Source organism: Malus domestica, chromosome 07, assembly GCF_042453785.1.
Source record: "Malus domestica chromosome 07, GDT2T_hap1".
Lineage (NCBI taxonomy): Eukaryota > Viridiplantae > Streptophyta > Magnoliopsida > Rosales > Rosaceae > Malus > Malus domestica.
In genome coordinates, this window is record NC_091667.1 from 32,136,634 (window position 1) to 32,149,852 (window position 13,219).

Here is a 13,219-nt window from a genome sequence, read left to right on the forward strand (position 1 = left end):
AAGTTTTTGTCATTATTTATTTTTATTATGAGAGTTCCTTATTATCATTACTAAGATAAATTTTACTTAACATGTTGTTGTCCAAAATTAAAATAAACTAATATAATATTTGTATAGGCAAGAACTAAGAAGACATACATACATACACATATGAAAAATGTGAAAGAATATATAAACACTCGTGATTCATCATTATTCATCCACGAGTAGATAATAGTTACACTTGCATTATCGTTTAGATTTTTAAAATCCTCCAAACCTTCATGAATAATGTTTTTTATTTGAGGGCAAAATTAATAATAATTATTGTAGAAGTGTAAAAAATGTAAAAAAAAAAATATACAACCACTCATAGTGACAAACTTTACAACTTTCATGAAAGGGTCAGCTTCGAAATCCAACACTATAATTCATAAACCTAAAATTTATATTTAACCATCGATTGTCATTTACGCTTTATTTTTCTTACTGAATTTCATTTTTTAAATTTTCTTTTTTTTTAAAACATGATCATCTGGTGGATGTAAGAAGATGAACGGTTCAGATCTTTGATATCATGTTTCGATATTTACGGTTAACTGAAATATGAGTCGATGTTATATAGTTTGTAGAAACTTTATAAACATCAATCAATATTTTCACTAATCGTAAAACTCTGAATAGAATATCAACGATCCAAACCATTTATCTTCCTGCATCCTCTAATAGATCAAGTTTTCAAAAAAGAAAATCAGAAAAAAAAAAAACAAAATTTGATGAGATCAATGAAGTGTAAATGTAAACAACAATAAAAGGTTAAATTTTGATTTATGATTTATATGATTATAATGGCGAAATTCGAAGTTAAGCTCTTCATGAAAGTTATAAAGCTTGACATTACGAGCGTTTATATATATTTTTCTATATTTTTTTACACTTCTACTTTAATTAAAAACTATTAAAGACTTTAGGTAAGTGAAAATATACTTAAAAGAAAAATGCGTTTTTATGCTTTTTGAATCCGAAAAGATACCAAACAACTCCGTAAAGATTAAAAACAATGAAACCTCTCTAAAGAAATACTCTATAATGGAATAACCTCATTAAGTTATAACAAATTCCGGTTGGGACAAGTTATGTTTTGGAATAAACTCTATTTGTAATAAGTTATAGTTTTCTTGGTCTCATTAAGATCAACTCCACCCCAATAAGGTAATTACTGCCCGGGCTAATGAGCAAGGGCAAGAGTGGTGATAAACTCACCCCACTGTCTTATTTCCCCACCTACCTTTTAATAAAAAAAAATTAATACCTAATTTACTCTCTTGTAAAATGACATCTAAGACCTACTCTGACACACCCCGACCCGAAATATCCACTAGGACTCCGAATTGAGCTGTGCTAGCCAACACCTAGAAGGTGACGAAGCCAAAAATGTGATGATGATGAAAAATGTGAATACATTTGAACCGCCTGGGAGGCACCTTGTCGATTCCCCCCGTGCAGGTTTCCATCCTGAGGAAATCGGCGGCTAAAAGATAAGATAGAAGACCAAGCAAGATCCCCTTCTACTACTGGCCAGGGGACCACTCATCAACCAGAGAAAGCACGAACCAGATCACTTGCAAGCCCTACGGAGACAGATGAGGATGTGAAAATAGCTCCGCCGGCCCTGGGGGACGGTAAGGCATCAATTCAGTGATCAGATTATGCGCCTGTTGCGTTGATGAATGGGCATGAACCCATTCACACACAATACAGAGGATAAGTAAAGTGCAACGAGGTAAGAGAATGATTATACCATCACAAGAAGACACCTGCACTGTAAAGTGCCACAAATCCTCGTCGATACGGAAGCTTTGCTACTAGAACTTGAAGGAGTGCAAAGTATAACTTGTGAGTGGTGAAAACAAAGCTTTTGAAAACATTATTCCTCCTCTCAAGTAATAACCCATCGCCATAAACCATGTATACCTTCCCAGAAAAATAGAATGCATATATATATATCTCAAAACCATATTCAACAAAACCACAATATGCCTTATCAAACATCTCAGCAAAGAATAAGTAAATCAGGTGAGTTAAATCAATATGATTGTATGCCAGCTGGAGTCACTTAACGTGACCTGTACGGCTGTCCTATAGCTCATCAAATATCCTTGTACACGAGTCGGAACCACATCTAGTGGTCTGTACGACTAAATCCATAACTCATCACATATCTCTGCACACGAGTCGGAACCACCTCTAGTGGTCTGTACGACAGGCTGGGTATAAATAAATACGCTCAAGTGCTACAATCACATGAAGGCTATGCGAAGTATCGCAAGTCACCTACGAGTCGGAACCACCTAATGTGGTATGTACGACATGATGGTACCTACCTTGGAATCCAAGGTGAGCGTGTGGTGCGGGATGTGAACAATCACGTGAAGGCTAGGCCCTGTCTTCGACTGAGAGCACTAACACCGGGGTGCAGGTTTATGAGCTCTAACTGCATCTCATATGACATTTACGACTCATGATCAACCTGTACGACAGTGTCAGAATTGCCTAAAACATAACTATAGTCGTGACATAACTCAACCATTTCCATTAACACCATAAACTCACCTGAACTTACCTGTGCGTCCTGCGTCCCTCTCCGCACTTCAAAGCATCCACAATGATTAAGTTCAAGTAATATACATATGAATATGCCATGATGCAATCTAAAACAAAACCATTCCATTTCATAGTATTTCCAAATATATATTACGGCGTACTAACTATTAACTACCAAAACATAAAGTTAAAACGCACATGATTCATGACAAACAATTAATCACCAAATCATAAAACCAAAACTCACGTTTTTACCAATTTCCTTCACATTGCCCAATTTCCCAACAAGGCTTGTCTCAATTATTATATGGTTGCATCTAACATCTCGTTAGACTGCCTACGTATTCTAAACAGGAATCAAGCCATTTGTAGTTCACGTTTTCAAGGTTCAAACCAAATCCGAATATATTCATTTAATCCAACATATACTACAATCATATTAATATTCAAACCATAGCAATTATATCTCAAAATCATAATTAGAATAACAGAATTCATATAAAAACACAGACATGGCTCCCTGGCCGTGCGCCGCCGCACCAGCCGCCGCGGGCGGCAGTCGACCACCCCAGCTCGCTGGAAAACTTAACTATTTCTAAAATTCTCAAAACTTACAGAACTAAAGATCTCAAAGAGTAGAGCAAACTTTATACCTGCGGCCAAGTCCAATTTGGCCTGAAAAGGCTCCAATTTGCCTCGAACACACCGGAAACCCTAGAAATAGGTGTTCTTGATTCGTCCTCAATTCGACCCCGACACTCCAACCAATGATTGGGCATTGTTCTAGGCCTCAAGGGAAGTCTAATGGCGGTGGAGATCGACTTTAATTCATTCAAAAATGGCAGATTTCCACCATAGAAGCTTTTGGGTATCCCGCCATAAAACGCTATAGTTTGGTCCAATTTTTGTCCAATCTTGAATGAATGATGAAGGAGAAGGAGTATTAGGGTGATTACAGGTGGTATTTGGGTGAAATTCGCCTGAAAATTGGCTAGGAACAACCGGAATCCAACCGGGTCTAACGGGCTGGGTGTGCGGGTTGACGGGATCCGGTGTGGTCACACCTCTCTTCCTTCTCTCCTTTCTCTTGTTTCTGATTGGATCTCCTCCTTCCTCTCTCTTCTCCTCATTCGGCCACTCTCTCATTTTTTTTTCTCATGTTCCTTCTTCTTCTTCTTCCCCGTTTTCTTTCTTTTCTGTTTTTCCTCCTTTCAGCCACACCCCCACACTAATAGCCTATAATTCAATTAGTAATAATAAAAAATATAGTGCAAAATAATTAAAATAGTATTTCATTCCAAATACTTTCGGGTTCGTAACTCATTAAAACTTTAACCGTAACTCCAGAATCACTTCCACTTGTGCCTACGCCTCTGTAAGATCGAGCTCTATCCGAATATGTCAAGAAACATGACAAAATATACGAGAATCGCATACGTCCTCGAAAAATCATGCTTTGCCCGTAGGGCATTTCCGTAATTTCACGCATTAAAATTATAAAAACCATAATTTTTAGGGACGGGCTGTCACATACTCTCTAGGTTGGGAGGTTCATTCTTCCCCATCTTCAAGAACAACCCACCTCTCTAAATCTCCAAAAAATCAAGTCCCCAGTACCTTTGGCCATTTTAATTTGATCCATTTGTTTTTGTTGTTAGTACCAGCAAACAACCTTGAAAACTAGGATAAAGGCTTGTATGTCCACAATCCACAATCCATATACCGATTATTGTGAGAGGCGCATATGAAGTGGAACACAACGTTCTCGAGGCAGGTGGCATGCTGGAGGATGGAGAAGACGCTAGGAATTGCGTAAAATGTATTGTATAGATGCGATCCTCGGTGTGCATCTTGATCAATTGATCGGAAGATAACATTTCAAGTTTTTAACTTTTTGTGGTGGGTGAGATTATAATGTGGGTGGGGAAATAAGATACTGGGATGGATCTAGTAGAACTCAAAGGCAATTACTGCCTTAGTGAACAGTAATTGCCTGGGCAATTGACATTAAAAAAATAAAAAAAAAGATAAATTTATGTTTAATTTTGAATAAGATTTTTAACTGATCCCGTCGCATGTCATGAATTTTGGCTCGAGTGAGCAGTCGGGCCTCCTTCTTTTTATTGTAGTCCAACTTGTTTGGGCGGGGTGGAGCTCATTTTGTTGGTTTTGGTGATTGAATCACCCAATCCCCCTTGAAATTGGGAGAGTTGGAGTTGCTAGAAGGAAACACACCCTCACATAATTATAACTATCAATGAGTAAAAAAATATACAAGAAATAAAATGCTCAAGAAATCATGTTTACGAATTACAACATTTGTTAAGATAAATAAGTTAATAAATAATATTTTTTAACTACACCTTTATTACTATAACATTCCTAAAGTTATAGTTATAAAATTGGTTTGATCACAATTCCATAACTTTAGAGAAGTAGTTCTTGCTTTTCTTAAATAAGGATATCCTTAATAGATTTTTGTTGACAACATCCTTAATTAATAAAGCTTCGTTGTTTTGAATATCGATTATAAAACTTCGACACTTATAGAGTACATCGATGTTTGATATACATTACTTAATTTAACAGCTTGATTGCACCAAAGAATCTCAATCATTTAGAAACAATGAATACCATGTACATTGACTTATTAGTAGAAATACTCCTAAAAAAATTACTAATATTTTTTTCTCTGACATTGTACCAAGCCATCCCTGAGATAAACTATGATTAGTACAATTGTGAGTTGTTCTCAAATTTAAAATCACTAATAATAGTGCTTTACATGTGATTAATTATAATTAGCACAGTTGTACTCAAATTTAAAAACACTAATAATATTGCTTTATGAATACATGGAGCCATTGTAGAGGGCACAAAAGACAAAGGATGGCTCATGGTAAGAGACACAAAAACAATGCTTTTAAATTAAAGAACGTGGCCTATGTGAAATGATATTAGTTGAAAACTTGCAAGTTGCAACTTGCAATAAACAAAAAAACCTCTGAATCAAACCCTAGATCTTATCATGTTCTTTAAGAGCAAATCAACGCATTTGGGAAGGGAAGAACGAAGCAGTTGAATTATCTTTATTATTTATTCTGAAGAGTAATTATTTTTGTGCAACACTATTTATTGGACAAAGGACAATGATGATTACTACTCACAAATATAAAATTTTTATTTTTATACTCTGTTGACCCTATCATTCAAATGTCATTATCGCCTTAGGTTTTTGATGAGATTTTCATTCACTCTCGTTAAACCACGTGTCATTATCTATTAATAATATCCAATTAGAATTTTTATAAGATTCACTCCATTTGTTATTTGTAAGTGTGTTGAATTTTGTAAGTTTGTTTAAGTATGTTTAAGCGTGAACTTTGTAAAGTAGAAAACAATTGGCCTTGTCATTCATTTTTTTTTTGTATCAAAAGAATTTGAAAAGTGGAAAACAAATATAGGAAATTGTAGTAAAAGTAAATGTTGATTTGTAGTGTGGGGAATGAAGAAATGGTTGGTATTTGTAGGAATAAAGCAAATTCTTTTTTTTTTCTTTCTATTTTTTTGAAATTTTTATCGTCAGATTAATCTAGGTTGTTGATTTCTTTTCTCTTTAGAAATTAGACGCTCCAGGTTGTGTCAAGTGGCGCAATGATCTTTTTTTTTTTTTTTTTTTTTTTTGAAAATCCAACAATCCAGATTATAAGACTGTTGAAAATCTAGGGATTTACGCACACAGACTCGTTGGGCTCTGCCTCCCAACTTTTCTCGTGAGGCTCACTAACTATCTCGCAGATGATGACGTCGCTTATGCCAGTAGGCACAAGTGCACGGGCTTGGTGGAGCCGCCAGCCTCCATTTTTGGGCCACTAAAAACTCTTTAGTCGGTTTTGGGTAATTGACTTGTCCTTGCTCTTGCTCTTGCCCTTGCCTTTCGGGTGGAGTCGCTCTAAAAATACAAGCGAAGCAAAGTAATTGGGCTTTATTAAAGTGGCTCCGGAAGTAGCCTGGAAGCAAAGTAATTGAAAACGTGGACCCTTTTGAAAATATTATCAGTCCAAAGTCCACTAATTTTTGTTGTTTATGCCGCCAAAGCGGCCGCCAGACGATGCTTCCTGGCTCTGTCTTGGAAGGCAGTGTGAAAGGCCTCACAATCTTCGCAATCTTCCCAATCTTCCCATCCCCTTATATATATTCATTCAAATCTACACACTCCTCCATTCCACTCTCAACACTTCTACTCTTCACTTTTTTTGACGTTTTCGAAGTTTCTAAGAGCTCGTTTGAAACTGCTTCTGTTTCGAGTTTCTAAATATGGCATCAGAAGCTTCAGCTCTGGAGCTGATTAGGCGACACCTTTTGAATGAATTTACCACAATGGATAGCTTCATCACTAGTCTCGACCTTTGCACCTCTGTCCCCCAACAAGATGAAATTGCCCAATCACCCTTTAACACAACTTCCTCCTCCTCCACCACCACCGCCACCACCAGCACCACCAACAGTGGTAGTGAGTCCACTGACCAATATTTCAAAATCTCTGATTACTTAGTCCCAGAAATTGATCGAGACACCCAATTCGAAACCAAACCCCAAATCTCGCACCCAAAACCACCAAAACACTCGACTCTCAGCCACCGCAAGCCCACCATAAACGTGGCAATTCCATCCCCACCACCTCTGTCTTCTTCTTGTACTGATGAAGATCAAAACACATCGAACACTTCCACCATGGTTGAAGCTGCTGCAAGGCACTACAGGGGTGTGAGGAGAAGGCCGTGGGGAAAGTACGCGGCGGAGATTCGTGACCCAAACAGAAGGGGTTCCCGGGTTTGGCTCGGAACCTTCGACACCGCCGTTGAAGCCGCCAAAGCTTATGACCTTGCTGCTTTCAATCTGCGTGGAAGCAAAGCAATTCTCAACTTTCCACTTGAAGCTGGAAAATCAGCAGAACTCCCAGCCGATCATCCTCTGCTGGCCAGCAGGAAAAGGAGGAGAGAACATAGCACTGAAATTCATGAGAATTCTGGTGAGATGATCAGAAACAAAGAGATAAAGAAAGAGGAGGATGTTCAGGAGATGAAAAGCTCCGCCCAAGAGAGAGTTTCAACCGCCGTTTGCCCATTAACACCGTCAAGTTGGGCGGCGGTTTGGGATATGAGCAAAGAAAACGAACAGGGGATTTTCAGTGTGCCTCCTCTGTCTCCGTTATCTCCTCACCCCAATTTCATGGGATATCCTCCGCTCATGGTTATTTGAATTTTTAATTTCTTGGGTATCATTCTTTGATTGCCAGAGTTTAAATTTGTATCGTCCCATCTGCAAAAAAGCAGCAAAAACAGAGTACTGTAAATAGTTCAGAGCAATATGGATTGAAGAACTCATATTGTATTTTTTAATTTGATTTGTTTATTTATTCCTTTAATCTTTATATAATGAAATGCTTTGCTTAAACAAATTTTGTATGAACTCTCTGTATTAATTTCATAGATAAGGTCTCTCATCTCTCTTTTTTTCTTTTATAATTAAACCACATTAATATTTTATATTAATTTTTTTATAAAAATAAAAAAATAAAACGGAAATAAAAGAGAAAATCGGATAGGAATAGGGGAGATAATCCTACATCTAATTTATTGATTTTTTAGAGTTTTGCGTGTGCGCAACCTGCATCTCTGCAAGTATAATATATTCATACTTTAGGGTTTTAAAGTCATTGGACACTGTTCATTACACTGACATTTGACCTCAGCAGTATTACTCTATTTGAAATTAGATAATGCTATCAAAATTAAATTCCTAAGCCGGATGATGTATCACCAATAAGAAATAAACATGTTAATCAATAATTAATAATTTAATTATTTATAACCACATCATTTGATTTGCAAATTTGGTTTTCTTAGAATTACGCTTTGAATTTTGACTTCATGAACTATTTTTTTTTTGTAAATCAATTTAAAATAAGCCAATTAACTCCTCACATATTCAATAAAATTTCATTTACTTTGTCATCGGATACTAGCATGATTTTACTCTCAAGAGTAATCAAATGCTAATCATGTGTCAGTATTTGCCGACAATGTCGATGAAATTTCATCCAATCTGTCGATGAAAAGTTAATTGGTTAATTTCAAATAGTTCAGGAAATTAATTTACCAAAAAAAATCAATCAAGAGGTAAATTTAAGGGAACTTTAACGAAAAGCACCCGGTACTGTTCACTTTAACGAAAAACCACATTTTTACACTAAAAAATCAATCATGGTACTATTCACTTTATCCTTTATTTTGTCCTTATCATTAAAACTTAAAGTTTTCAAGCTATTTTCATTAGTTTTCCTTATATTTAATTGGGGTAATAGTTTTGAGAGTCAAACGGCAGCATACTCCACTAATCTCTATTAATCTCTATTAATTAATGAAACTTTTTTTGTCAACCAAAAGATGGTGAAAATACTACTTAGTCTTCTATCACACAAAAAAAGTGATGGGCAATAATGTAATTTTACAGTTCCAAATTTTACTATTTTTTATTGAATCCTCACCTACAGATGATGTTAAAATACCTCTAATATTAAAATAAAATAAAATAAAAAATAAAAAAAAACAAAAACAAAAACCTCTCACCCCCACGTTTTCTCTCTCCCTCTCTCCTTCTCATTTTCTAAAAAAATGTGTTCATACATACAAAGTGTGTAGGCAAATGTTAGTGTTCTTTAAGTTCATAATATTATCTCTTGTTAAGGATAATGGTATTTCCATAGGGGAGGCTCCACATCTGATGGCTTGTTGATCTCCAATTGGTTTTATGTGTTGTTTAAGGAATAATTAACTTGTTAATTAGAAACCGATATGGATATGTATGACAGCTATGGATTAATCACAAAACATGATTTATAAAGGTGTTTAAACAATCGAAAACGTTTTACCGACACTGATTATTATATAAACTTAGATGTCCATGTTAACTTTGTTCAAGACTCATTGATTCCAATTGCTAACCTTATTGTGTATGTCCAAGCCATTTTTGTCTTTATTCGGGGCAACATGACAAATACTTTCACATAAGTCGGTTATGTATTCATTACTGTGAGAATGTGACGAAGTTGTTGTGCGTTTGGAGAGAAAGAGTATATACTCGGTGACACGCAGAGTCTTTTTCGTATGGCTTAGTCGACTTAAGTAAAATACATATTTAATTGAATTGACAAAAATTTAACAAGTGTAGAAAGAGATGGCAAGCTTGACGTGCAAATGTGGACCATTATATATATTGAACGGCATACAGTTAAGCTCTAGTGTTTACTTTTCTCTAGGGTTCATGTACACAAGTGAAATGTGTATTATGCTGAATCACATAAGGGTTCATATCTTAGTTCAAACTTCTGACCCAAAATAAAATATCTAGTTCAAACAACTAGTGTAATTTATTCTAAATACAAATGGATGCAACATGTCATTAATGTTATACAATAGAGGTTCAAATTCAACAATATTTTTGGTATTTTAGTCAAAATGGTCTCTGAGATTGACATAACTCCTCATTTTGGTTCATGAGATTTGAAATCAATAGAAGTGGTCCCTGAGTTTTGTACACTGCCAAATCATTTTGGTTATCATGTGAAAAATATCTGTTAAATAATGACCAAAATGACAAAAATACCTTCAATTTAATAAATAATGGACCAAAATGATTTGACAAAAATTAAGGGTATTTTTGTCATTGTCTTTCTTATTTAATAGAAATTTCCGTGGAATGACCAAAATATTTTATAATGGACAAACTCAAGAACCAAAGTGAGAAGTTATGCCAATTTTAAACACCATTTTGACTAGAAAAACAATATTTTTGTTATTCAATGCAAGTAATAGCGGGAAAAGGAAAATTCGAACAAAAACCTCAAATGCAGTACTAAATGTTTTCAACTACTTAAAGGACAAGCTCTCTGCGTTACGTTAGTCACATCTTATCAAAGTGAAAGAAAAAAATACAGTATAGTTATATAATCCTTCAATTTGTCAAGATCAAAACCAGCTCATGCGAGCACTGAAATATAAGCGTCACATCTTACCAAAGTGAAAGAAAACATACAGTAAAGTTCTATAATCCTTCAATTTGTCAAGATCAAAACCAGCTCATGCGAGCACTGAAATATCTTATAACGCTGTTAAGCTGTGGATTAATATTTGGTTCACTCATTCAATTAATGAGATGTATGTTGAGAGAGAGAGAGAGAGAGAGAGGTAGGTCATCTCTTCTTTGTCTTTCAATTTGGTAGAGGAGACTTAGTACTGGTTTGGTACTAATATGTTTTTATAAAAAGTGTGTATCAAAAAAAATTGAGCTCAAAAAGGTGTTTGGTAAACACTTAAAAACAACTTATTTTTACAGTTTTAGGTGAAAAAAAATAAAAACTAAAAATGTGAAGCAGTAATTTTTTCAAAGCATAACAATATCAAACCAGGATATGCTCACAAGTTGCTGAGATGCCTGCTGTGGTGGAAGCGACAGTGAAATATCGACATCATGCGTTAGTTGCATGGGAGGGACCCCTGCAGTTATCACTAGTTGCAAAACTTGTCCATGTCTTTGCTGGCTGCTGACGAGCCCTAATACAACAACTTCTTCATGCCTAGTTGCAACCAAGTAGCAAGTTGGATAACACGCAGCTGGAAGTTATAACCAAACCGTGGGCTGCTCTAAAAAATTTAATATATTTTTTACTATGCCATGTTCCCCCTCCTCCGACTCTAACAAAGCGAGGAGTATTGTTGACTCCTCCGACTCTAACAAAGCGAGGAGTATTGTTAACTTGAAGTTGCTCTTATATTTTAAAGAAATAGATTCAAACTCTAGTGCAATGTAGAACTAAAGTGCAAAAGGATAATTTCCAACTGTCACGTTTTATTTATCTGATATTTTAAACTACCATAACACTTACAAAAATGGAATTCGAACTGAAGTATAAGGACGAGCACACTACTTTAACTAACTTACCATATTTGGTTGTAACTAAAAATAGATTGCGTTTATCGTTACCGTAATCATTGATTATTGAGAAGAAAGGATAAGACCATTGGATTTAATAGGGGTGCCCCTATTATGTTGAAATGTGGATGGTGATTCCTACCAAAAAACAACTGATATTTCCTATATAAATTTCCGCACCTTCTCACCCCCAAAGTCATCAAATATTATTTCTTAAATTAGAAAAATATCACCCATATCCTTTCCATGCATGGCAATTAGCTTCCCCTTCTGCTCTCACTTCGACATGTCAGCACATGAAGAACAAGATGATTCAACGCTTGAGCTCATCCGCCAACACCTCTTAGGAGACTTCACCTTCACAGATTCCTTCATTTCTCATCTCAATTTCCAATTTCAACCAGTCAAGCCGGAGTACTCGTCCCTCTCTGAATCAGGGCCCAGCTCCCCCATTTCAAACCCTAATCACCATAGCCCCCAATTCTCAAATTCCGAAACGAAACCCAAAATCGTTAACTTACCATCCATGGAAGTAGAGCCCCTGAATTTGAGCTCACCAAAGAGAAAAAATAGTACTTCTCAAAATCCCGGTCCAAAAGATGAATTACAACAGGTTTCAGGCCCTGGTGATGCGTTAAGGCATTACAGGGGAGTCCGGCGGAGGCCGTGGGGAAAATACGCGGCGGAGATACGTGATCCGGCCCGGAAAGGTACTCGGGTTTGGCTAGGGACATTTGACACTGATGTTGATGCTGCCAAGGCCTATGATTGTGCTGCATTTAAGCTGAGGGGTAGGAAAGCAATACTGAATTTTCCGTTGGAGGCCGGAGTGTCGGAACCGCCGGTGAACACGGCGCGGAAGAGGAGGAGATCGGTAAAGCAGGAGGAGGTAGCTGAGACTGAAGAACTGGAGCTTCAAAGTTGGGTGCTTTGGGAAGGAGAAGGCACTTGAAGGAGCTGTGTTAATCTCAGGATCCTCCTCTGCCGATATGTTAGAATATGATTGGAGGACGGATTTACTGATTTACTATATGCATGGTCTGTAATATTCTACCGTATCAAATTTGTATGTACAAATTTATTAATAATAATACTAGGTTGTTTGTAAGATGGAAAATGAGAGTGAAAACAGAGAATAATTAGAATTAATGCAATGTGAACTTACTACACGGAAGAGGATCCGGTCCAGATCTCTCCCATCAAAGGCTCATGATTAAGGGATTCAGGCCGTTGAAATTTGATCCAACGACTACAATTATTATAACTTTTAGAATGATTTCTGTTTGTTGTCATTGGATCAAATTTTAACGGTCTGCACTTGATCCTGTGCCTTTGATGGGAGAGATCCGAACCGGATCCTCTTCCTTATTGTACAATCTTTAGTTGTTACATTTGCAGTCTGCCTTTTCAAGGTGTGAGGTCATTAGTAGAAACCCTAACAGTTTCCTAAATGCCGGTGTCATGATGTTGATCTAGCTTCTAGGACTACGACATCCATGTAGCTCCTAACACGAGCACTGAACTCTTTGCTCGATGTCTACACATATTTAACATGGTTCAAAAAGTCGTAATTCAGTTGATTAAGAGCCCACTCAAATCACTCGAAGTCCTGTGAATGACTCCATCCTCCATAATATCGCTT

At 36.4% G+C, this 13,219-nt stretch overlaps 2 protein-coding genes across 2 annotated transcripts; both read left to right on the top strand.

Moving 5' to 3' along the window:
- Positions 1-4,634: 4,634 nt before the first annotated feature.
- On the top strand, positions 4,635-12,623 carry LOC103439589 (ethylene-responsive transcription factor ERF106-like; the record flags this gene model as incomplete). The annotated part of the gene is given in 2 exon segments (NM_001319256.1): positions 4,635-4,663; positions 11,798-12,623. A coding segment is annotated over 1 exon segment (702 nt). The 3' UTR covers positions 12,530-12,623.
- On the top strand, positions 6,824-7,985 carry LOC103439588 (ethylene-responsive transcription factor ERF105). The gene is given in 1 exon segment (NM_001328961.1): positions 6,824-7,985. A coding segment is annotated over 1 exon segment (945 nt). The 5' UTR covers positions 6,824-6,900; the 3' UTR covers positions 7,846-7,985.
- Positions 12,624-13,219: the final 596 nt, after the last annotated feature.